The sequence below is a fragment of the Buteo buteo genome, chromosome 21, assembly GCF_964188355.1.
Source record: "Buteo buteo chromosome 21, bButBut1.hap1.1, whole genome shotgun sequence".
NCBI classification, from domain to species: Eukaryota; Metazoa; Chordata; class Aves; order Accipitriformes; family Accipitridae; genus Buteo; species Buteo buteo.
In genome coordinates this window covers 5,647,178-5,674,825 of record NC_134191.1, presented here as the reverse complement: position 1 = coordinate 5,674,825, position 27,648 = coordinate 5,647,178, and the positions used below count along the sequence as shown (strand labels likewise).

The window sequence follows — 27,648 nt, the reverse complement described above, 5'->3', positions numbered from 1 at the left end:
CAAAAGATTCTTCAATAACAGGGTTGGGTTTAAGCTTATATGTCAGGGCACAATGCAGCCCTTGTTTACTACCATATGGAGGTGCACACACAGAATTCTCCAAAAGTAAAGAAAGCAAAGGCTTAAAAGGAAAGAGTCAAGAGCCTCCCTTTTGACAAAAGTAGCCTATTTCGACAGCGGATTCCCTCTTTTAAAAGCATACGGCACACATAAAATAAATACAGGTCACAAAAATTAACAAATCATCATAACTGTCTAATACATCCTGGGCTGGCTGCGGAAAAACAAGATCATTTTGGATTTATATCTCTAAGTATGGGATTTCCTGGACAGCTAATATCCACAAACAATCAAACACAGAGGACCATGAGAAAGAAGCAGCATTATTTCAAATTTGAGCTGAGAGTCGTGATTTTTAAAGGGCTGAAACAGGAACTGGAGCTGAAATCTGAAGCAAGTAAATTCCTTTACTAGGCACTGATGGACACTGTTGTGTTTCTCTTGGCCTTGGCGGAGGCTTTTAGGTCACTGGGTTTTGGATATTACAGCAGATGAAAATCTTAGAACCACAGAAACTTCAAAAATGACAAATAACTCGAATCTCTCCCCCATCCTCGAAAAAAGGAAAAAAACTAATGATACTCCTCTAAAAAGAGTCGAACCTTTTTATGAGACCTGTTGCCAATATTAGTGCCACCGAATGATCTCATCTTTCATTCTGGCTAAATTCCAACACACAATTTCATTAACCCAGGTACTGCAGGTGATAAAACTCATTTTTCCCTAAAGAGACAGCTAAAAAGTACCAGTTATACATTTATGAAGTACCAGCAATCAAAATTATGGATTTTCTAAAAGGTTTTTAACTACTTTTATTGAAAGGAAAATCGCTGTCTCAGACTTTTGTGACACTATTGCTAATAATAAATTTTACCATTTAGACATCGCAGTAATATGGTAGACAGTGTCAATAAAAGTCTGAAACAAAGATGATCCTTGTCTCTTAAGTAACGCTTTCTGATTACACACCGGAAATTATAACGTGAAACATAAACTAAGAGCACCTTAAGGTATAAAATGCGATAATGCAAGGCAACGTGCCCGGCTACGTATACGCCACGGGCCAAAGTATTTCCTCGCAGGTAGGCAGGCAGGCAGGCAGCAGGCGGGCGTTTCGAGGGTTTTTTTTTCTGGAAGAAACCGAATGCTCACCCCGGGAGGAAAAATACTTCTAGAGACGCGGCGTAGAACTAAAAATTAGGCGACTCGGTTCGAGCTGGCGTGCCGGTGCGCCCGCTCGGGCGAAGAACGGAGCGGGGCTCTCTGAGGGACGCCGCTACTTTCGGGTTCCCGGCTGCAGACCGCCGCTCCCTACGAGGATCCCCGGGAGCACTAGAGGGCACTGTGGGATTTGGGCCACCCCGGCCTCCTCCCGCCTCCTCCCGCCGCCCGGCTCCCCGACTCCCCTGCCGGGTCAGGAAGGTTAATCAGGAGGCTGTAAGAAAGAACCGGTAACGTCGGCGTTTTGAACGGCAAACTGCAAATACGTGGCGGGCTCGGAAAACAAAACGCTTGCCTGCATCCCCGAGCGCTGAGGCGGGGACTCCCCCCCCCGCCGCCCCCTCACACACACACACCCCCCCCCCCGCTTTCCCGCCTTCCGCCCTGAGAGGAATGGGTGCCCTGACGGCGGGCCGGGCGGCTGCACCCTCGGCAGCGACGCTTCCGAGCTGAGGGGACTTCAACAGGGCCTGCCAGGAATTTTAAAAAAATAATAATAATCTAAAGAGGCATCTGTAGAGGAGCCTTTTCTCTGCCCTTGCTACCTATTTGATTAAAAAGTCTCTGCTGTGCGAACTGCGGATGATTTCACTGCAGAACATTTTGACATGCAAATGATAGCAATTAATGCCTTTGAAACAATTTATGATTTCCGGCCTACTTCAACATGTATTAGCATATACCTGGTTTCTTTAATATACACTTTGTTTTTCCAAAACCACAAACATAGTTGCTGGAATTTCATGTGGAAGTGCTTAAGGGGTTGAAAGTTAACACCTTTGTGAGCCGAGCAGTCTCACAGTTGCTGCTAAACAAAAGCCTCTTTGTAGAAGCTTTCTCGAAATGTTTTCTTAACATGTTCCAAGTAGTTTTAGGCAGGCAACTAAAGTAAACAAGATGTTACCATGATAAAAACACTTGTGAAAACATTACAGAGTGCACTTAGTAGTTTCTTTCACATAAACTCCCCTTCGTTTCATCAAAGTTAAATGCACATGAAGCAGATTACTAGCATCGCTGCAATATAGGATTGCAAGATCTCTCCAAAGGTCTGTGTCCCTCTTTTAAAGAAGATACGATTTTAAAATGCTACAGCCATAATTAAGCACATCTAAACCACAATTTTTTTTAAAAAAAGGGTGTGTGTATGAGGGGAACAAAACCCTACTCGGTCTTCTCCTTCATTTTTTGCCCTGGATGCCTGGATCCCTTGCCGAATAAACCACCCTCCCTCCAGCAGGGATTTCCTGAACAACTTGCCGTATAAGCAGTATATATTTCTACCTGCAACGGTCTTTAAACACATGCAAATGAAATCAAGGGTACAGTCAATCTGGGAGGAAAGTCGCTCTGTGCTAATTGCTCCTTTCGTTGCCGCCTGCCAGGCGGGCCGTGGTTAACACGCGGGACACGCGTGCACCCTCCAGCCCGCACCCTGCTTGGCAGAAGGCCGCCAGGTCACCGCGGTGAGACTGGACTTGGTTTTGTTTTTTAGGCTTGGGGAGTATTCTGGAGCATGCAGGGTGCTACTGTTTCATTAGGCTTAGCAGCAGCCCCTGCTGCTATCAGTTAGCGCTAACTGATACCCCATCACATGATAACCAATGGCTGATGGAAAAAAAACCCAAAAACCAACACAAAGCAAAACAACAACAACAAAAAAACCCCAACGCTAAAACTGCAACTTATTTCAAAAAAGAAATAGGGAAATAAATGTGTACAATAGCCCGTGTATCTGCTGGTTCTGATAAGCGTCCTCCTGTTGGCTGTGAGTGAAAGACAACTAGGATCGTTATTTGTACAGTATTTATCTTTGAAATCAAGGGCCCTGTGGTGTACCTCACCTTGGGAACAAACACTACAGAACGATCACAGAAGAGTGTCAAATCTCTGGTTTTGATTTACCAACAGTTATGATATTTCTTCCTCAAGAGGAAAAGAAATGAACCATGTTTTAGACCTGCGAGTCCTTTTTTCTCCCTTAACTGTAGAATCATTTTATTGGCGTACAGGGCTTTCATTCCACATGTAACTTCTCTTTGCCTTTTCTAACAGGCTTTTTTATGGAGGTAACTGAAATTAAGCAATGCTTAATTGATACACGGGCTGTATTTCACTTGGTAAACAAGAGCTTTTCTCTTGAGGAGACTGTCGAAAGAGCTTCACGGATTATACAAGTACCAGAAAGAAACTTCCAAGCATCTACCTGTTATCTTTTCATTGAGTAATGAATTCAGATAAATGGCAATATAATTTAAGGACGGACGCTCCACAGGAGACTTGGAAGGCTATGGTATCATTTTACAAGGCAATGCTCCCTTCCTAACAGTGTCAATACGCTGCTCGGGGACATTCATTTCTGCATTCGTTCTGGGTTAAATATCACTCTGAACAATAGGACTTTGTCTGGACACTGTAGAATTTGGATAATGAGAAAATTTACACGAGCCGATGGGTTTAAGAAAGTCATACAAAATATTTCTGTTGAAAGGTTTCAAGGGTGGGGGGGGGTGGGGGGAGAATGACGATAAGTGAGTGATAAAAGAACCAGAATTGTTGGAGCTGGGAGTAGATGGAGCCGCTTCAGGTCCAGCCTGGGCTGGTAATGGTTTTCAGGTTATTCCTACCTATGGATTGCCCCAGGTACCTCCTCCGAGTGAACTGGTAGACTCAGTCTACTTACTGAAACACCTCCAAAATACCATATAAAAATTAACCTTGCCTCTACTCATGCCATGTGACTTAAGGGCTGTATTTTCTGCTCATGGTCATGTCAAGCAGTCCACTGCTTTGTAAGAAATCTTCCTGAAACCAACAGATGTAATCGGGAACAGGGGACTAGCACAGAAAGCAAAGGTGGCATACTCTGACCTTATGTGACTACACATGTTCCTTCAGTATCTAAGGCTACCACAGCACCTTTCCCTTGCATTAAATGCAATAAAAATTAGAATTGTTTTAAAGGTCTAAATGCTATAGTATGGCATATGAATATGAATGAGCTGGCAAGTATGGCGAGATTAGCATTTATTTCACTTAAGTGAACAACAGGATGAATTAAAAGAAATGAGGCCACCCTTCATGGAAATTTATGACTAGCACCTTCTTATTTTGTAATCCTCTTGTAATGAAAACCTTCTCATTACTGTACTATTCCTTACTTGTAACATGTGTTTGTACTAGGACCAGTGCTGCTCCTACTGAATTCAGGAGAGTTTTGCCCGTGGAAGCAGAACTGGCCCATTCTGTTCTGAGAGCAAAAACCTATCTGTATCATCTAATATTATCCAACAAACATCCTCTGCTTGCTGTTGCCCTTCCCTCCCTCACATAAAAATCCAGGGAACTGCCCCAGAAAGAATAGATACAGCTGAACGTTTTGGGACTATTTCTACTTAGCCAGGCTGAAGAATCCCATGTATTTATGTGGACTAAATTCACGAGATCACGACTGTAAATGGGAGCAGAATTTGATCCTTTGTGCATTTAACTCATAAACATTGCTTGGGCGGTTGCTCTTTTGTGATCTTACAACCGAAAAGCCATTAAGTACTTGAGAAAAGGATCAGTGCCCAGACCTTCAAGAACCTGGATGCACCCAAAGCATATGTGTACCTGGCGATCTACCCAGACACAAAACTCCTTTGTGACGGGAACGCTCTTTGCTCCAGCTTGGAGGGGTGAGGTTGATGGTTTAGCTGTGGAGCCGCCATGTGTAAGTTATTAGAGCTCTGCCAGTCCTTCCTTGCATTGGGATGCACGCATTACCACATACTAGTCCATAATGCACTGTTTATGCAACACGTAAAACTGTGTTCTTTGGCAGCAAGGAAAGGTCTGCAGCAAACTGCAGGGGCCCAATTAATATAATTATAGTTTATTTTTAGTAGTGTAGACTTTGTTCATTAGTTACTTAGTTGACATAAATTAAATTTCACGTGATGTTCTGCAATTCTCTGTTTAATCATAGAGTTAATTTAAGACTAAATTTCTGAATTAAAGTGAAATCAAGGTTAAATCAAGGTTGTATTGTTTACATTATCAATATGGCAACTTAAAAATTATTTAAATAAATAATAATAAAAAAAAGGCTGCGGAACTGCAAACACTCTATTTTATAGTAATACACTGAGCAAGACCATACTTTCCCCATGGGGCTAATTTACTATCCCCTGTTAAAACGTTTTTGAGCCTGATCCAAAAGCCACTGAAGTGAAAGGGAGCTCTCTGTTGACTTCAGTGGGCTTTGCATCAGGCCCACGGTGAGTGACAGCACACAAAATTTCAGGGCATGCTTTCTGTACAATGCAAATGCCAAAAAAACCATCCTTACTTTAGAAACGACTGGAAGTCTTCACATACTGCTTCACAGCCTGGCCATTTGCATACGCCGTGTCCATAGAGCGGATGGCTGTGTGAGTGCTCCTCGTGGGATAAACTGCAGGAGAGAAAGAGAAGAGCGGAAAAAGTGGCGTAACTGAAGGTACCGCGCCAATTAATCTTCACGAAGACTCTTAAGAGCAGCAAACAACAGATCCTGAAACATCCCTAACATCTCACGGTACCCACCTGACTCTGCCCATGGCTTTTCAAAACAGAATTAAATACCATTTGCAGTGCGAAACGTGTCATTCTTACTTAGCTATCCTCCTACATTTCATTCATTAATTAAAAGCTTTGTAAAGATTTAAATTAACATGGACGGGGGAGAAATCAGTTGACAGACCTGCTTAATATCCTGCTTGATATTTTGCTAAGAAATTTATGAACATTGCATATTTACAATTCAGCTTCATCAGGAAGAAAAGTCATCTCCATACAGCAGTGTATTCTTTTAACACAATACAACTGGACCCGAGGCTTTCCTCATTGCTATAGAAAGAGGAAAAGCATCAAGTTTGCAGCCTTGGCTTTCCCACCATTTTATTTATTTACTGTTTTTTTTGTTTTGTGGTTTTTCTTTTGTCTTTTTTTTTTTTTCATTTTGGGGTGGTTGTCGTGTCCCCCCCCTTACAAGCTGTTTCTTTGCACAAGTAGAGCCCCCTTATGTCCCAGTAAAGAAGATTCAAGATGTATTTTCAAATGCAAAATTAATCCTAAAAAAAGGAACCATGTAATCAAAGGATTCCTCGGTACCAGAGGTTAGTGGGGGCTATTAACCTTGCTAAGATTTGGCAGGAACGTCACAGAGCTTTCTAACTACTGAAACCAGGGTTAAAGAAAAAAATTCGTATGAGCACTAAGGGGTTAATCCTTCAGCGGGATTCCAATCAATACGTAATGATTTGGCTGCACTGATCCAAGTCATGAGACGCTTTGATCCGGGCCATGTGGTGCTCAGGGAAATGTATCTGTTGCACTAACTGATGAACCATATTCTAAAATATCTTCTTAGTCAACTTCTGCATGGAAACTTCTTAAGTAAAGGAATTATTTTTGCAACAATTTCCATAACCTTAGATGACTTTAAAAATAAAATGTCAAAATAATATTGAAATCTGTATTTTATGCTCATACACATATCTATTTTTCATAGCAAATCTTTTTGCTACAGTATGCCTGTGCCATATTATGAACTTCAAACATACACAAAGGATATGAACACATACCAGCATCTAGGTGTGGCTTTTATGACTTATTTTATCCTGGATTACAGGTAACGTTATGGATAAACGCCTACTTTTTGCCATTTTACTTTTATACACATGTGGAAATGCTGTTTATTCTTGTTCTGTAATATTATCTGCCCGCATACTATAACGAAATTGTATTCTTGTATTATTTCCAATGCACTGGATAGCAAGATCACCACAGAACATACCCCTGAGACATTATCCCAAATGCAAAGAAGTTCCAAGAGAAATTCTTGCCCAGATTCTGCCACTTCTGAATTTAGACCCAACAATAATCTGAAGATAATTGAAGGTGGGTTTTAAAATTATTTTCCATTTTTTTAAAAAATTCAAAAAAGGTACAGATCTGACTAGAAAAGGTATTACAAATTGTAAATGAACCTATTTCTTTATTTCATTAAAATCTTATTTTTGGCTGTTTACAAATAGTTCTTCAAGCATAAAAATATATACATGCAAGATAATTTTCTAAAAAAACCACCAAACAACCCAACCATAGGTGAAGATACTTACAAAGGCCTTTTCTGTAAAGGAATATTACTCTGGTCTAACTTAATCACTTTTTCTAAAATGTGCAAGCAGGGAAAAGCTCTATCAGTTAAGTTTTTAAAAGAACAAAGGGACCGATGCCTGCCTTGCAAGGAAATTAGAAAAATGCTACGCCACACGTTTCCTCAGCTGAGAAAGAGGGAGGATGGCTGAAGGAACACCATCCACCCAAGCCAGACAGGCATATGGTCAAACGCCCTCCATACGCATCAGAAACGAGTAATTCAGAAAATAATGGGTTTTATCATCTGCTTCCATACCTGATACAGCAAAGGGTGAGAAAGTAGGCTTTCATGTTAACACTCCATTAAAGTCCACAGAGACTACATACAAGAGTTACGATTTCAGCGTGTTTAGCAGAACCCCCCCAAAATTCAGTGTATTAATCTACACAGTGCGCATTACCCATACATCAGGACAACTGCAGAAACGCTGTGTGTCGCCAAGTAAGGAGTCAGTCCCCTGTGGGTTTTAAGCACTGTAAATCTCATTATAATATCAACAGGAGTCACATGGCTTAAACCCCCAGCAGGGTTTTTTAAAGTTTCTCTGTGAGAGCCTGAAGGCCATGGCCAAGTCAACGGAAAGAGCCCTACAGAGATTAGTATTTATTTTTTAAATCCAAGTGCAAATCTCTTTTCTTTCCAGGGAACTTGCACAAGACAAGACAAACTATGTAGGACATGATACCCTGGTGTTGTGTCCAAAGAAAATGACAGAATGACCAAGAGAGTATCAAACTGTAAATGATGCTCAGGATGTCAAAGTCTAGCACTGTCAATAACCAGAAAGACTGGTCTTGACTGTAAACGGGAACTTAAAAGGTCATTTTGCTAACACGACACTAAGTGTAACATACTTAACACCTACGTATAGCTTCCACTGCCATTCGACAAAGCAGAGCAACTACTTCAACATACCAAAACCAGACACTTCAAAGAGAAAAACCACCTCAGTATTGAAAGACAAATGCAGGCACCCTCCGTAGGCTGTGTGCCTTTCCGAAGGCAGCTACTCCCATCCCGCTCGGGGGGTTTCAGCGGTGCCTTTCGGTGACCTTTATGTGTCAGTGTCAGATTACTGCTATTTTATCCATCCCACTTTTGAAGACATTCTAGATTGCCACTTGTTCCCTGATAGAGCCTGAAGAAGCACCTCAAAACAAAACAAAGAGCAGATTTATACAGAAGCGGATACAGCCAGTGGAAATGAATGGAGAACTCTGTTTAACTCACTTTGTTTGAGCAAATAGAGGTGGAAAATGAAGATTTTAATCCAATACATAAACAAACAGCTTTGTGGGGACAATGCAAACCTATAATCTTAAATTGTTCAATGATATTTTGTCTGCATGCAAGCAGTTTCTGTAATCTGGATGCATCCTTGGTCTCACTGCTGGAGACAGACTTTTAGAAGATCTGAGCATTGGCAAGCAGAAGCAGGTTTTAGGTCTGTTTGATTTCTAATGACACATTAGAGTAGGTGTTTGTTTCTGTCACCCTCTCCTTCCCAGAACGCATATTCATGGTCGGGTACTGGTGATGCAACACTAGTTAATGGAAGTGATTTTATAACAAGACGTAATTTTCAAAGAAGCGAAGATATAAATGATGTAAAAATCAAGATTATGTGGGGTTTTTTTTCTCCTCGTGAGGTATTTACATACAAAATACTTAACACAATAGTTATTTCCAAATAATGCAATAGTGCAGTGTTATTACATCAAAGTACAGCAAATAACTCTCTGGCAAGTAAAACGTCTTGCATAAGTCAGCTTATTCATGACATACGACAGAGTAACAAAATCCATGTGGGAAGCTGAAAACTGTGTAAGTGTCTGCTTATTTTCTGCTGCCCCCAGCCCGGTTTCCAGTAAGGAGGTGAGGGGAAAGGAGAAGGGCCAGGCACTTCCACAGCTCCTCTGTGCTTGCCGGATAGAGGAGAGTTTTTACCTTCGCCTTCTTCAGCCTATGTCGCTTCGTAACCCCACGGATCTCCAGAGGGTCTGGAAGCAAATTCACCACCTACTCCGAGAGAGATGGCTGCCGAAGCTGGTACTTGCACAGCCCCACTCACCCGGACCACTTCAGCCATTTAACTTTTGGAATACATCTACTGTGCTACAGCATCACTGAAGAATCACACTCCGGGACACAAAACCACGGGAGACAGAGAAACCACAGACAACTAAGCCCACACGGAGAGTAACTATGACAGTATATCCCAAAGAGAGACAGGAACACACTGGGTATTGGGGAAAGTAGCGACCAAAGCACTAGCATGAAAGCTACCGGTGCTGTATGGTTTAATTCAACCCATACTTACTAACCGTGTGAAACTGGGTACCGCGCTCGTACACACTGGCAAAAAAGTCATGGGCGGATATAAAAACCTGCCAAGCAGAAGCGTCAGTAATAGTACTTCTGCCACACAGTGGACCATATCTTAAATATTCATGACGCTGACTTACTTCATATTCCACTCTCTCTCTTCCACATCTGCTTGGGCCAACGATCTTTGCCAAAACACTGGGGGAAGTCAGTGATGTAGAGAAGCATCCTTGATTTTCTATTACAGTTATGAAGCATCTGCTCATGTTCTAACGGTGCAGAGAACATGCCTGAGCCACCTGCACACTGATAAATCAATACCACATCTCCTGCTTTCCCCTTGGAAGGGGTTTGAGCAGAGCACCCACAGAAATTGCAGAATTGCCTTTTCTTTTTAATTTTATTTTATTTTATTTCTCAGGGGCAACAGGTAGTGACCTTATCTTTGCCCACTGCCATGAAACCGATCTCAGTGTATGGTCCAGGCAGGAGCACAGGGCTCAGTCTCACACCACATTCCCCCTCAGCCTGATGTGGATGACACAGTCGTCGAGGCAAAATGCCACGATTTTGGTCCTGTACAGGAGGAGGAGAGACACAACTGGGAACCAGCACAGGTCTCCTGTACTTGTGACTGCCTGGTGAACTCTAAAGCTCATCAAAAGGCACCGACGGAATAAAGTTGGTGAAAATGTCACAATCCTCTGAGTCAGAAACACTCACTGTATTTGATTCAAAATCAAAACAGAAGCAGTAATGATTAAATCCTTCTACCAACTGTACTTGTATGCAAGTTCCTGCCTTCCTAGCAAAATCAATTGAATAAAGATGTGTTTTGCAGTGAAGTTGCACTGGTGCAAATCCCTCTGAATTCTTACTAAGGTGGCTTAGCAGCTCCTTCCTCTCTAAACTGTGAATTTAAGAAGTGCCAGTATTTAAAAAAAATAAATAAAAAAAAAATCATGAGAAGTAGTAAGCCATATACTGAAATGGACTACTACTAGACATTCATGCTTCTGTCTAAGCCTCAGTAACTGCCCAGAAAGCAGGTATTTGATCTGAAGAGAGAATTGTCGGAGCAGAGTAAATGCCTCTCCACCACTGGATAATGCTTGGCAGAGGGTCGTGGGCCTTCGGGGAAAGGCAGCATTTGATGTGTGTGGCCGGTGACAGCTCTTTCTAGAACTGGCTTGCAAATTTTCGGATGCTTTTTAAAGCTGCATTTCTCCCCTTCGTCACTACTTTAGTCCACATCCAGACCTAGAACTAGAAGAAGCTTATGTTTTACATCAAGGTCCATTGGAAGTAACAGGAGTGGTATATTACATTTTAAATGACTACACCAATTTAAGACAAATCAGGTTAAAACTGCAGCCTACAGGCTGAAATCCTGTCTTCTCATCAGTGTGCACTAACTTGTATACTCCTGTAGTATAAGAAAAAAAACCAAACACCCAAAAAATACCAAAACCCAAAAAGCAGAGCTGTAGCATTGCTGTTGTAACACAAGGCTGGCAATGCACCCTGAATCACTGCCCCCCATCCTTACGCCTCTGGTAGCACTATTCTCTAAATGCCTGTTGCAAGGCAACAAAATCTGGCTAACATTCCCCTTCTCTTCTACCCCCATCCCCACTGCAAAGAGTAGAACCAGACTGGATAATTACACACATCATCTTCTGGTTTTGATCTATGCACTGACGGTTTGGATTATTAACCAACATTATGAACCTCTAGCACTCTCAAAGTACTATCTAGCTCCTCCAGTGGCATCCCCTCTTCCAACCGCGCAGCAGAACTGCCACAGGGCCAGGACAGCCACTGCCCTACATCCTTTCCTTGGAGGAACTGAACATATTTCTAGCCCATTTAAAAGAAATGCTCATTGCAAAAACCCCAGTATTGAATCCATCACTTATCTCAGGTGGAAGTTCCATTCCTGGACTTGAATTAACGAGTTTCTCTACTATTTAAAACTCTTATTTTTTACTTCAACCTTGTGCCTAGGTACTGTAGTGAAAAGTACATCAAATATACCCAGACGCACGCAATTTGAAACGCTGGATTTTAAATTCCAGCACTGCTAACTAATGAGAACAATTTTTTCCCTCTTCTTCTTTGTAGCATCACTTCATGTACTTACATACCATAATCACATCCTCCTAGAGCCTCTATTTTTCCAGGGTGTAGATCTTTAATTCCCTTTAATCTGTCTTCATAGCCTCTTCCCTCCAACTCGTTTATCATCCTAGCTGCTCTCCTCTATATTTGCTCCTGCTCCTCTTTATCCTTTCTGCAAGAGAGTGGCCACACTCTCAATGTGGTTTAACTGGTTCTGCATAAAGCAGAACAGGAAAAAAGGAGGACTCGGATGCAACACGCATGTTTATGCCTCCCATGACTGCATTTACCTTTTTAACTAAGACATGGTACAGAGTGTCCCACCTTAATTTCTCAACCCCGATTATGCCTCAGCCATTTCCCACACAACCAATGCTGAGCAGCTGACGTGTCATGTCAAACCAGCAGTTTGGAATTTTTATTTCCTAGCCGGGCTACTTTCTACTTATCCCTGCTAAATCTCATTTTATTCCTCTCTGAACAGTCTCCTAATTTATTCAGATGAAAACGGATTGATTCGGTATCTTAGTTTAATTAGGAAAAATGTGATCCTACCACTTTCTTAGGGTTTGGTTTTGGGGGTTTTTCTTTTTCTTTCTTTCTTTTTTTTTTTTTTAAACTGACTTTCAGCACAGCAATCCTGTCCCTTACACACCCAATTTGTGTGGCAGAGGGAGGTGACAATGGGGCAAGGCTTTGGCCCTGATTCAGCAACGCTTTTAAGAACACGTGCAAGTTTAAAAACACAGGATTAGACCTTGGACTTCACCGAGACTGAGGTGTAAAATTACAAATGTACGTACATACTTTGTAAAAAGATCTTGTTTGCCAACCTTATTTTACTGTAACTTATATTCTGTTGTTACATTTAAATCTATAGTAAAAGAAAACACTGAGAAACAAGATCTATTCTTGTTTAACAAAATTATATTCTGTTACATTTAGAGTTGAGGCAAGTCTTCCATCCTTATATTAACCGGCCATACGTCAACAAATATGATTAACACAGATTATCCACGTCAGTATTTTTTCACCCCTGTCCCACAGGCACAACAAAACCCGCGCAGAAGGTGACTGTCACATCGCATACAGCCTGGCAGCTCGCTGGGTGAGCCTTCACCCACCGCACACCCCTGCGGCAGCTAGGAAAGTGCCCTTTGGGAAAACGCTTATAAAAAAATAATTAAGATAAATACTGACTCCAAGGGAGAAATACAGTTGAAGTATTGAATTCTCTCTGCCACATGCTTTCCCTCCAAAGAATGCTATTTAAAAAAAGCACTGAAATCAAGAGGACACAAGCCTACTTCCCCAGGGAAGCGTGCTGAATCATACAGGTAGTGTAAATATCATATGCTGCTGCAGGTGCTAGGCATCTATTTGTTTGTGTTTACTAAAAGGCATAACAAATAGTCACACTAAAACAGAACAACATTTGGCATTGGAATGATAGATACCAGAGCAGCCATAAATCATGTTCACTTGTTTATACTCGAACCACTGTGCAACCGCAACAGTTCAGCCCCCCTTTTTCAGAGAGCCCCTTTGCTGTGATTTGCCCCTTACAGGGGCAGCCACTGGCTCCTGGCTGGGCAGCATCGCAATGCACGGTACTGAGGGGCTCAGCATCCTTCCCAAGAACAGCACACCCAAGAAAAAAAATGCAACATTAAAAAAAAAAAAAAAAAAAGAAACAGACTTGCGTGACATATATGGCCAGCCAACATCATTTACAGCTTTGCAACTTCTGAGTTAATTCACAGTATAAACAACGAGGAAAATGTTTCTTCCGAGCAAGACTTCCTGTAAACCGGTCATTAGAGCGGCGCTGGGCGCAGGGCTAGTGCACCTGCTGATTAACCATGCGCTCCAAGAATAAACAAAAACTGAAGCCAGCGAGATTGTTCTGGAATTTGCTCAGAGCTGGTTTTTCTTCCCCCATGTTATAAATTGGATTCTACAATAAAACAAACAGCAGAACATAGGTTGCCGAGAGTTAAAATCTACTTTTTACACTACATTGACCACAGCACCCACAGGCACAGCTACAATGTCTTTCTATGAATGGGACAGATTGCCATATGGATGCAGACACTGAACAAGCTGTACAACTCCTGGCGACAAGTGCCTAGGGGACTGTCCTATATTAGCACCACCTGTGCTGTGGAAATTGCACTCTGTGTATGAAATGGTATTTAAGGGCCCATCATGATGTTATTTTTGAGTATACACAAAAAGGAAAATTACAGTTAAAAAGAATTTGCTGGCTAGCGGATCTGTTGCTCAGTTCCCGAGATTGTTTCCCAAAGGAATAGTTATCTTCTTTATTCACGCAGCCCAAAATGACAAGCTGCAACACATATTAGCGGTTTCCCTGCCTGGGCTTATACCGTCGTTTTAATGAGAAGAATACACTTTATAACATACGTATGTCTTTCCTGGTCACACAGAAGAAATTACAGCCCTCTCACCTTAAAAACAGCAGCTATACAGAAAAACACCCTACAGCATTACACAAACGTTGCTCCAGCAGCAAGCAATGCAATATAAATTTTCCTCGGGCTCCTTCCCCCACCCCTCCATGTGCAGCAGGTAGAGCCACAAATCCCGATTACCAAATTTCAATGTGCATCTCACTACTCTGAAAATATAACCCTGTCTGACTGACAAAAATAGAGCTCCTGATTAGCACAAGATGTCAAGGGAGGGGGGAGAAGGGAAAAGAGGTTTGAGCAGTACCTAGCTGCTCTACGAAAAGAGATTTCCCCTTCTCCAAACTGCAAGAAAAAAAGGACGCCAAGAAAAAGAAAAGTAAAATAAATTGAATTAAAGAAAAACAGTTGTAAAGTGAACATTACAACCTGGGAAAAATGATGTCATTTTATTGAGAAACTCATTTTTTTCCATTAAACCATAGTGAAACGGATAAAGTTTATACAGCTTAATGGTGGAGTTTTACTTTAAATGCTACTCAATATCTTAGCAGTACGATATAACATGATATAACAGCTGTCATACTAACTGCTCGATTTTTATTGAACAGCAGAGAAAATAGTCACACAAAAATCACCTAACTTCTCCTCTACTTTTATGGCATTTTCAAGGGTGTTTCTTTTCCACTCTCAGGCTGTGATATGTATGATAAAAAAAAAAATAACACAGCTCTTCATTAGCTCCCTGCTCAGCTCTTTAGGACAGTCAGATCTCCTGAGCAAATGGTGAGGAAGGACAACTTGCACACAGGAGGAAATAAAAAGAAACAGGAATCCATGGTGCAGTAAAACAAAAACAGGTCCCTTTTTAAGACTACTACATAAACACCTCTAATAAAAGAAGAGGACAAATTTTCATTGGACTTTAAGTATTTAGACAGGAATGTTTTAGTAAAAGTTTAACTGCAAAGTGCATGCAATTAACAGAAAGCCATCAGCTATTTCTCTGGTATGTAAAAATAGCATTAAGCTGTATTAAATGCATGTGTAAGTATCTCAGTTGCAAGAAAAGGGAGGAGATATGCAAAGCACTCAGATATCAAACAATGATCTGTTGGCCAGATGGAGGAATAAAACAATACATATGCTAAAATTTGGAAAAGTTCTGTTACGCGTCTGCCAAGGCTCACCCAATCTATTTTAAGGGCTTTTTGATACATTAGCTTAGTGTTTGGAGTTGTACAACTGATGGTTATTACACGGAACCAGAAAGCAGCAAAGCGTTGGTGTGCAGGAGCTCCCCGATGCCGGGACAGCTTCCCGAGGACGGCGAAGCGTCAAACACAGCACCCTTGTGCAGCGAAGGGCCACACCACGTCATCACAGACTGGTTCATTTTGCATCTTTTGTAGGGAAAACCAAATAAAATAAACTAGAAACAATTTTCCAGGGTCTAGCGAAACAATTCTTTGAAAAGCATGATTTGATTAAGGAGCTCCCGGGCAGACTGAGGAGCAAGCGGTATCGTACAACTAATTTAGCAGGTTTCTCAAAAAATGTGAGTGCCGCAGCGGACAGTAGGTGTGGGCAACGCAAAGGACGCCACACACCCGAATTTGAAAAGCACTAACAATAAGAAGTTCCTGATAGGGCTTAAAACTGAAGATTAGCAACTCCAGGTCTGAGTCACGGCTGATATTTTTTCAAAGCTGATTACAGAGAGAAGTGACTCAGATAGGGAAAGCGTATAGTAACCGGTGGTGATTTCTTTGGCAGGGGAGCGAGCGCCAAGGGATCAGGTAGCGGGATGCTTTGGGTTGTATCTGCACGTAATAAATGCCGACAGCGGGGCCAGCATCACCGTCGCTGAACAGCCCAACCGGCCTCACGGCCATCACACCTGCACCAGGTGCAATGAGAAGAAATACAGCAGCCACGGAGAGAGCGGGATGGTTTATCGGATACGCAGCTGGGCATCCAGGCTCGGCTCAAGCCTCCAGCTCCAGCCTGGCTCCGCAGCGAGGAAGCTGCATGGAGGCACCCGAGCTGCTCAAACCGCGGGTAAGAACATAAGGGTCACGATGGGGTTTGTGTACATGGAGCAGCCAAATACCGTCTGGGAGGAAAGGCCCCAGGAACACCGATTTCTTAAGGGAGAACGGATTTGAGGTAACCTAATCTAACAAACTCTGCTGATGATAAAGTGTAACGAGCTAAAAATCAACTGCAGGGAGCAACTGAGAGGAGCCGACACGGATGAGCAGATTTGATGCTGGCACCAGTGCAGAACGAATGCCAGGGACTACGCGGAGAGGCAGGCCAAGAGAGGATCAGGCCCTGGGAGCATATGGACTGCAGGCTGAACTGTTTCATCCCGAGCATTAATAATGGACTGAAGTCTGTAATTCTTAATTGTGCTGAATCCTAATGCCCTCATCAAAGGGCCTTGGGATTTTGATGGAGGATCAGCTGGCATGGAAGATAACAACAGTAAAACACAATGCATTAAGCCTAACCAGCAGATCAATGGTCTGCCACGCTGTTTCTCTCACTTCCCTTCGGAGCCTCCTCCAGACTCCTTCCTCCCGCAATGCTGGCAAGAAAAAGTCTTTTAAAAATCCCCCTGTTTATCCCATCTATTTTTCCTATGAGATGGCTGCTTGCTTATGTGGAAGGGCAAGACTCAAGCATGGTTGGAAAGGATCTGAAGACAACTGGGGACAAACACGGGATTGCTGGCACATGGAGAAAGATTTCTTGGACATGCAGCCTCCAACTCTTCACCTTACCTCTTGCAAACAGATGCATTTCCTAAATTAACAGGTCCGGACCTTCACTAACTCACTTGTTTACCTACAGCCTCCATCATCCTGTCGCTGCTGCCATCAATACAGGTTGGTGCCAGGGGATGGGACCAGCGCGCAGGTGCCCGCACCACTCCACGGCACCCCCAGACCTCCCAGTTCAAGCCCAGGCTGGAGCAACCACCGCTTACCGCAAAACACTGATGAATTCTGCACCGTTCTGCTTTTCCAAACCCACCCATATTGGGAATATTCCCAAGGATGCAATGTTTCAGGATGCCCACTGCTCATCAAGTTATAAAGTTAGTAGTCACCTAAAGCAGCTGGGTATCGACCTGCTTTGTTTTGCTGTTTTTCTTAAAAAAATAATCAAGCTTGCCCCAAATAAGATGCCGTGGAACGAGATGGCAAGCGGGTACTGTCCTTGACATTTCTAAGCACAGCAGATGTACTTAACTGGCTCCCGTTATTTATTTATTTATTTGTGTAGAGAAAATGCTTGTTACTGAAGAAACCCAAATGCTGATAAGATGATGAGAGGTTTGCATGCTGGTTGATGGTCTCACTTTCGCTTATCCTGAGTGAATACAAGTATCTATAACTAAATATTTCCCTTAGGGTACTGATGACTGAGGTATGTTTATTGCGTTGAGTGAATTTATATATATAATCAGCACAATAAACATTATTAAATTGTCTGAGTAAAATCAAAGCATGAAACACACAGTCAGTGCTGAATTCTAATGATGCTGAATGCCCATGATTGCATGGGGAAAGGATCTTAACAAGCCTTGATTTGAGCTTTGGCATCCGCCTCACAAATCACACGAAATGTTCTCTCTTTAATAGTGCTGAATATTGATAAATGTCTCTGCACGGCACAACAGGGAAGTTGGTCTCTATTGGCAATCTTTACCAAAGTGTGTTTTTTCCTTCTCTACACTCAAGGGTTTACCCTGAATGATTTAATTATAATTTTCCTTGTGTAAGACAAATTAAAGAGGAGAGTAGGAGTGTCATGCCAAAGCAGATTATTTATCTCCTTAACAGATTGCTGTGCACCAAACCCCAGAGCTGCTGCTGCCGCTACTTACAGAAACTGGGCGAAATGTGGGACAAAAGCATAGATGTAATATACATTTAAAGCCCAAATGAATGAAAGCATTAACCCATTATTTATAGCTGGAATTGTTTCATTCCTGTGAAAGCCATACACACAGAGCACGCAGAAACCAAGAGCAGCACGACGACGCTCCCTAGCCCCTGCCCAGGAGCGGAGGATGCCTCTTGATTTTGAACGTATTTTTGCTTTTCAAACATCCCGGGGTGACTGTGGCCACCCACCTGCTGTTTGCTTTTTCACCATAAAGGAGAACTTTTGTTGTCACTCAGCTCCGAGCGTGGCAGCCCCACGCAGCTGCAGCGTGGCCGGCGTCACCGGTGACTCCAGAGCTGCGTCCCCGCAGCCTGCGCAGGACTAAAGCTTTGCTGTGCGCAACTGCGAGGCTGGGCTCGCGGCACGGTGACGCGTGGGCATGCCAAGCACCCAATGACTGTTTCTCCTGCTATTTTAAACCCCTTGTTTATAACCAAAACGTGTTTTTAGCCAAGACGTATAGCAGACCTGCTGCTCGCCCGATGACGTTTGCGCAGGTGCCTCTGCGGTCAGCCGAGTGCCTCCTGTCTCGCAGGTCTCGTCGAGCGGCCTCGCAACCTGACCTGTGGGATCAGGAACCCTGTAAAACACAGCCTGAACTATCCCAGTGACATGTGCCGGAGACGACAGCGACGATAGTAACTCCCACATAAGCAACTTGCCTCCTGCAGCCCACTCCTTCTCAAAAGCCAAAGAGGAAGGGGGGGGAAACAGCTTTACAGCACACCCTAAAAGTTAATGTTACCTGTATATGATTATTTATTGCTGCTGGGCAGTCGTTATGATGTGGCTGTGCTTAACTGTTAGGACACTTACAGCTTTTACTATGTGCTTTTTATTGTTGTTTAAATCTAAATAAATAGCTCTTGGTTGTATCAGACCAAAGCTAACAGCCAGTTGCACAGAAGGTGCAGGAATGAGACGGGGGGAAGCCACAACCCAAAAACCTGCCCTGGCCAGCCCAAGCTGCGGACTTGTGTGATGGGAGGTGGAAGGGCTGACAGCTCACTTGTGAGCCCTCTCGACAGCCCCATCTGACCCGAGCTTGGGCTCGGGACCACCTCCACAAGTCCCCTGGTGTTTGCAAGCTCAGTTGCAGCGCTGAACAGGAACAAACATGGATCTCACTAAGTCTAGCAAACTCGTGCTCCCACCAGACACATGGTTTTTTTCTAGCCTTAACCTTTGCACTAAAAAAATTACCAAAACCCTGCTCGTGCCTGCGCTCTCTCTTTTCTAATATGCTAAAATTTCACCTTCTGTAAGCTTTCAAGTATACATCTGATGGCGGAGCACAGCTACCCTTCCCTCACTGCTCACTCACCACCCCCAACGCCCTGCCTGTAGATAAATACCCTTTCAGAAAGGAAACCAGTGCAACACATCTCAACAAGAGGAGTTTCTGTGTCATACGAAATCCAGGCAGGCACCACGGTGCCTGATGAGACTGCAACAAAACCCTTAAGTGCATCAGTAGGCATTCTTCTGCCTGTAGTCTCCTGCTCTACTTATGGATAAAGATGTAATTCAATCACTGCAGCAAATGGATGGCGTAAACCCTCCATGTACCAAATAGAGGCAAGATAAAGCAAAGTCTGTAGCTCTCTTATTTGTATTCCTAAAAATACCTATTTTTGTATTTTGATATTGTAGAGAACTCAATAGATACGCAAGAGAAGTATAATGGCAAGCTTTAACAATACAGCTATCAATCCAACCACTGAGGATTTTAAGTCTTCTAAACTAAGACAATCTCAAACAATACCATGGCATGTTTATGCCTTCTTAATTAATTTATTTGGAACTTTACTAATAAAAACATATGTATTGCCTTGTTTGTAGACCCCAAGTGCCTCCAGGCCAGAACTACAGGACTCAAACACACTGATTTCCAGTTCTGCTTGACAGTACATACAGAGAAAATTCTTACTTCAGAACAGATTCCTGTATTTCCACTACATTTCAAACTAAACAGCAAAGGCATACTGTTTCCTTGGTTAGATTGCCATTAGCAGACAGCACATGCCTCTCTTCAGTGAAAGAAGACCCATTTCACTGCATGGGTTTTTATTTTATATACTTGGTAAGAAAAACATAGATAAAAAATTTATTGAAAAGTCATAAACCCGTCTTGTTCAGCTCTATATGCAGCAAAAAGGGAATTTAATTGTTTAATAAACATCAAATTGTTTTTAGTGTCCCATGTAAGTCTTCGTGAAAACCACGTCCTCGACACTTACGTGTATTATAAATGTATACACTGATGTTCCCCCACATGTCCTTGCAATGGATATAAAATGATGCCTCACACACACAGAGCAGTTCTTTCGACAGCGGTGTGCTCTCCTTTAAAATCTATCTATTCCCAACAGCACTATTTTCTTAATATTAGAAAGATATAAGAGGTATTTATATAGCTTCCCTATCAATCGACTTTCAGACCACCAGAAATATAAACTCTATGGCTTAAAAATTCCATTATCCTCTTTCTAATGAATGAAAGGAGGACGGAAAGACAAAGCCATCAGTTTCCATAAAATTCAGCTTTCACTAGCGTCTGCTATAACATTTCTAGATGGGCAAAGGGACTCTCCTGAATGCAAAGAAGCACTGCCCTCCCCGCTGCGCCCACGCTGCTCGCGCGCTCCCGGAGACCCTTCTCCTCCTCCTCCTCCTCCTCCTCCGCCGGCAGCGATGCCGAGGCCGCAGCAGGCACTGGCACCCACGGCCTGAGCTCCTCTGGGACCGTCTGTCTCACCGTAAGCAAAAGTTATGTTGTTAGACACGCCTCAGTGAAATCTGGGGGTGTAAAGAAACAAACCTGCAATAAAGCATCCTTTGGAATACAGCAGAGCCTGCGCCGAGAAGCACGTCAACAGACAACCCCTGATTTAAGCCATTTCTTTTAACAATGCAAGCCTAGCAAGTATAAATTAACTCACACTTTTAAAAGCCAAACAACACCAGTTAGCTAATTTTATCAGCACTGGAAAAAAAAAAAAAATCCACTTTGTTTTAGAGAAACCCAGTAAACGCATGCCTATCCTGTCTCGTGAAAGCAGGCAAATACAGAGTAAAAAAAAAGGTAAACGTGTTAGATGAGATGGGGCACTGAAATTTGGCAGAAAAACAGGTGGTTAAACAGCCTGTACTGACCAACAGATTTTTTTCCCTCGCCTCCAGCCTGCAAACCCAAAGCACATCAAGACTAACACCACCCGTGACGCAAAACTCAAAAACACAGCTTAAGGTCTTCACAGTTCCCCCCAATACGCTTATCCAATGCCCTTCTAATTAGCTAATTGTGCCCACATTGATCCAATTAACAAGCCATAAAGATCCCAACAAAAGGCGCGTATTCTGCCCAGTGGAGACTCTATTCAACCACGCCAGAATCAGACGGAGCAAGATGGGGAGGACAAAACCGAGGCCAAGGCGGTTGGCCACCGCTCCCAACAATTTCGCCATCATTTCGGCACGCCGTTTGGAGATGCTCACGGGTGGAAATCCCGCCGGCACCTACCTCTCCCGTTTAGGAGTGTGGACCGATAGCTGTCCGTTAGTTGAGGCGTGCGGGTTGATGATTAAGGAGGTCTTCGACGGCGCGGAGGAGGAGACGCAGGTGGTGGACAGGTCCAGGCTGCTGTGGTTGTTGCTGGCTGCCTCCTCCGCTGTGTGCGAGCTTGTCACTTCCTTCCAGAGCTGCTGCAGTTCTGTTGGAATCATGCCTGAAACAAACAAATTGGATAATTAAATCAATTAACAGCTAATTCGGCCGTCTTCAAACAGTAATTAAATCAAAGAGTCAGTAAACAAAGCCTAATGTTAGTTTTGTGTGTGTGTGTGTGTGTGCATGCGTGTGTGTGTGTTTTTGCGCATATTTTTTTTTTTTTAAATAACTAAAGGCTAATACCGAACACTGCAAGACTCTGCTACATTTTCTGGTGTGACACCTGCAATACCTGTGTAATGCAAACCCTGATGCAAAACCTGTGGGGCAGGAGGATCCACACAACAAAACACCCACCCCAAACACCATGTTAATTATTACGATTTTTTGTAATTTTTAGACCAGAGTGTCCAATTCCAGAGTCCCTAGTCAGGCAGAAATCCCCCTGAGCTCACAGCAAGGCTGACAGCAAAGGTGATCAAGGGCTACTTGGCAGTCAGCTGGAGAAATTTAATTTCTTCAACACAACCCCCCCGCCCCCCAATTTTTTTTTTTCTTTTTTTAAAGGAAAGTGAATACTTTCTAAGCTGGTTTTAAAAGAAAGGAAGGTCTTAGGAAAAAAAATTCTCAGCTTTATTATTATGACAACACGAACCACAATATGACTAATTTTGTGCTTAAGTTTTAAATGATGACAAATAGCTTTGTTATTAAATACAGTTTTTATTAATCACTTTTAGACATAAATTATGAATTCATATTGTCTTCTTGAAATGCTTTTCAAATTTTAACAGTCAAATTGATTATACTATGATTATTTCATTAACACACCTATCTTTCTCATTAATTTTGGTTTCTTGAACTGCTCACTTAATTGATGGATGTGTCTACTGAAAAACTGTGTAACTTTCTATACAAGTAACACTATTATTACTGTCAGTTCTTAAATCAATGCTAATGAGCCATTCAAAAGTAAAATGAAAACATAAAATAAGCTTCAAGAAATAATCATAAAAAAATAAAAATGTATTGTTTTAATTGTGCCAAAATGGACACCAGGGTTAGGACACAGCATTCAAAAAATAACCCAAGTGAAAACTTTGTAAACTCCAGTGGGCCAAACCGAAGGCTGGAAGGGGAGCCGCGCGCGTCAGTGTGACACGGGCTCACGCTGAGATCATGCTTTTGGATAAAGCTTATGTTTGTGACATGATCAAACAAGTCAAGTTTCTCTCACTGAAGACTATTTCAGTGCTCTTTCAGAGAAGGCCATGGGAAAAAATTAGCAGTAGAGATGCATCACTTAAATATTCAGGGAAAAAAAATAATAAAAGCCAGTGCCTGTGTGTTTTTAAAGAGGTTTCTCATCACTGTGCTTCCAGATCATCGTTTGGATGACTGTTCATTGTTTCACCATATTGTAGCACTGGAGCTATCCTAAGGAAACCTGCCATTTTCTGAGTGTATAGCAGCAGCTCACACAGGCGTGTATCTCACCCAACCTAAGGTATTGAAATAAAAAAATAATAAAATAAAAAAAAGGCAGTATGCATTATATTCATTTGAAACACATAATAAAAAATGCCAAGGTCTAAATTTAATTTATTTTTGTCATTTAGAATACAATGGATAGATAATCATCTCAACGTGATCAGCCAAACATCTTTACTTTGCTAAACTGTTAAAGATTTTAATTATGCTAGCTTTGGAGAGCACTGGTCTAATGAGGCGATAGACTCCAGAGAATCTAAGTGGTTAAGAACTGTGAAATGAGTCTGATAGGATTTTTTTATATTCACCGTGGATCGTTTGCATATCAAAGAGGAGTAAATTATTGCACGACAGACCAATAACCTTCCCCGCCTTTCCGAGAGTAGCATTAACAAAAACAGTTGGTCTCCGGTAACGGTTCACTACAAAAAAAATGCTAAAATCCTTAAGTATCTGCAATTAATATATATTATGAAAGAGGCTTCAATTTATACATTAAGTGATCAGATATTCTTAGGACACATCCGTTTCTCTAAAGCCACGTCATTTTCCTTTCATCAGCCCCAAATGCCAATTATATTTTGATGGATTTTGTCCCAAATGAGCATTTAGTTATTAGACATATTCAATTATTACTTGTCCCCTGAAATTAAACCTCTGAGCAAATTAAACAAAGAAAAAGGTCAGTACACAAGCCTGTGTCCTGTTTTGCTGTATTGGGGCTATTATTTTCAAACACCTTGCGAAGTGACAGTGTGGGATGTATTTTTAGCTAACACGCTTGACAGGACTGTCTGCGCACTAACAATTACCTGTGAGCACGGCTGACCCTTACACCACTGTTTACTCAATTGAAACAATAGTGAATAGACTTGTCTGTTGATGATAACATATTGATATGAGACCATATGAGTCGACACCTATTTTTATTTTCCAGAATAAGCAAATAGGGAAAGAATAACTGGCTTCCCACCCCCTCCTCTTTTGCCACCACCCCCTTATCTGGATTTCTGCAGGTTTTTAATTAGAGACAGGCAGCACTCACTCTCCCCTCCCTGTCCCCCCTTCTCCTCTCCCCTTCCCCTCTTCTCCCGGTCACTTCCAGATCTACTAACGCTTTATCCCAAGGAAAATCTTGCAAGTGTTACATACACATAATATTCATACCTCGCTGTAGATCCTCTAAAAGTCAATGTGTTTGCTCTAACTTCCTATACAAGCGTAACTCATATTAGCACTAATGACAACTATACCGCATATCGAAAGAAAAATAAAATACACCCAATTGCGTGGGGAAAAAATGCTGGAAATAATAAGGAGGATTTCAGGCTGGGTGACATTAATTTAAAGAGTTAACTGTGATGTCATACACATCTGCACACAACACCTCGCTTGAAAATGACTACATCACTTGATTAATAAAATAAGATTTTAAAGAAGCCTCTCTCCCTCCTTCCCCAAATTTAGTTCTTTTAGAATAATTCTGGAGAGAATTCCTAACTAGCCTGTCAGACTGGGCAGCTGAAAGGTATGCTCATTACTCACCCGGCAAAATGGTTAAATAAAATAATAGAAGAAATGGTAAAAGCAAGTCAAATAGATCCACGAACACTCGCAATAAATTATGTAATTTACCATTTAACAGTTTCATTTTAACAGCGAGAGCTAAATTTTAAGTCAGATTCCCAGAACTGTGCTGCAATTACCCGAGATCGCTACCGCCAGTGCTGCAACTTTGTACGTCCTAGTAACGGGATTTAGACCTGAAACTGCCAAATCTACAGGAGCAATCAGGCACCCAGATGTCTCAGTCCTATTATTTTCACTCACTGGTGATCTCAAGTGTGATTTGCAGTTTCATTTTGCAGATACTAAAGATCTAGCTCTCGCAGCTCAGAACACTGCTGAAATGTGGTTTATTTTTAAATTGCTACTATGTACAGATGTAAAATCTAGATTATAGATGTGTCTAAATACAAAGCAGCAAAGATTACACAAATATAACATTAAAGGATGTGCTATTTTGTGTAAGACAATAGGCAAGCACTAAAAACTAAAATGAAACCAAAATACAGCTTTAAACAATGTATTAGTTGTAAAAACATAACAAAAATATCACTTATGAAGTAGCATTCTCCCCTTCAGAAACATTTATTACTATTACAGATACTTAAGAATAAAAGCAAAATGCTTTTAACTGACTTCACAGCTACATTTACTAGAGGGAGGATTTCAGTTCTTTTTATATGCACATTTACAGTATTTTTCTCAGTCTTGCAAACTGTTCTGAAAACCAAAGGGCATGATATATGTAATTTTTTTTTTAAATAAGAAGTGTCCATTACCAATTATTTTAAACTATAGCCCTGGCTCTTCATTGCATTTTTCAGGACAACTAGTCCCTTTCATTATGAAAGAAAATGTAGGCACAGGTTTAAAAAATGTATGTTGTGGGGACAGTTGACAGATTACTGCTCACGGAACTCAATTTCCCAACCCCAGGTATCACCGGCTCAAAGACAAACAGAGTTGCTCAACCTCTTTGTGTCCTTGTACCTCCATACCCAGGTGACCATGTTCAAGCAAGCAGAAAGTTGATTTAAACCTCATAATGACATCAGTTTTAAGCCATCGTCTCTCTGATAAAAAAAAATAAAATATCGTGCTGTATTGCAACCTGCCTGAATTCTCTAGTTACTCTTTCCTCCTGCCACCGAGCCCCCGGCTCCAGCCGCCCCCCACACTCGCAGCTCATTTCCCTTGCAAGAACCAGCTCTTTCTGCTTATGTTTATGTCGTCTCCGGCATGCAATCGGCACCCCTTAGGTTTTAAATACGTTTCTTTGCGAGGACTAATAGTTACACTACCCTGCTAACCATATCAATCAATGCCACGACTGCTGAATTACCTACTGGTGTCTCCGATGTGTTACCGCACAGATTACACTTCATGCATCACCACATTCATTTCTTTCACATTACACATGAGCGTGTCTTGTCACTGCCCAATTGCCCTCCTTTGGACAGCTTAACTGATGTACTATACAATGAACCTTACCGAGCCAACTTAATAGTATAGGAGCTGTGGGAAAAATTAGAAAGGTTGAAGCTTGAGCCCGGTGGGTGTGTGGGAACAGCCTGGGATGCTTCCAACAATAAATCTGAAGCGTAATTAATGCACATTACAACATTTTGCAAGTATAAATGGCATTTCGTCTACGTGCCCTTTTCCCCGGACTCGTTTCATGCCTTCTCCCCATCACACCGTGCATCGACGGTGACTGACCAGCTCCCACCCCCGGCCTGATCCTGCAGCTCCCAGCCAGGCACCACCTTCCCACGCATCAGCCTCCGACCCACTAGACCCACAGGACTAGTCTAGATCAGGTGTCCAGCTTTGGGAAGCTGGAAAGCTAATCTGAGTCTTGCAGAGGGAGGTGTCAGGTCCCCAAAAGCTTACCCTCTCAAGACAGGAGGTAGGCGCTCGAATATCTTTGTGGGTCTGGCAAAAATAAGCCTAAATAAACCACGCCAGCAACATGGCAAAGCAGACTCCGCTCCCCAGTTTTGTCTCCCTTTATCCGTACAAGTTGAATATTCACCAGCCACCTCGCTCTTCTTTTGCGGCTACACGCAAAAAAAGGAGGGTGAAGAACAGAAGCAATTTTGTCCCGTCCCCCCCATTTAACTGAATAGAGCTGAATGTAAACTCATTATACGGTTTAGTAACTAGTAGCAGCCCTAAGGCTGCTTTGAAGAGCCCAAACCATTCAACCTGAGCTGACTCAAGTTGTTGAGGTAGATGTTTAAATTTATTATGGGGCAAGGGAAGGAAAGGCGTGATTATTCAGAAATATCAGCATCATGGTTGAAAGATCTGGTCTTCCCTGAGCCATGCCAACTTCGAACAGCCTGCCATCATCACAGCAGACAGAGGTCAGGCAAGTCTGTTAAAATGTCCCAAGGCTTGCAGACAAACCCAGGTTTAAAAAAAAAATAAAAATAAATAAATTCCAGCTGAAGAGGAAAAGAGGGAATAAAAACCCCAGGTTATAATCACTGCCAAAAGTATTGTGCTTTAAGTAGTTATTGCTTTCGATGTATCAATATCTTAAAAAAACCAACCAAATAAATAGGGATCTCAGCAAAGCATTAACTTCTTGCAGAGCGCACAAAAGAATA

The 27,648-nt window shown here is 42.2% G+C and overlaps 1 protein-coding gene across 12 annotated transcripts in view; it reads right to left on the bottom strand.

The window, feature by feature from the left end:
• Positions 1-27,648, bottom strand: part of FOXP1 (forkhead box P1) — a 389,251-nt gene that overhangs the window by 38,622 nt on the left and 322,981 nt on the right. For all 12 annotated transcript variants that reach the window (XM_075053034.1, XM_075053035.1, XM_075053031.1 and 9 more), the window contains 2 exons: positions 21,830-22,034; positions 5,615-5,719 (listed from right to left, as the gene is read on the bottom strand). In XM_075053034.1, coding sequence (XP_074909135.1) covers positions 5,615-5,719; positions 21,830-22,034 — 310 coding nt within the window. The remainder of the gene's footprint in view (positions 1-5,614; positions 5,720-21,829; positions 22,035-27,648) is intronic.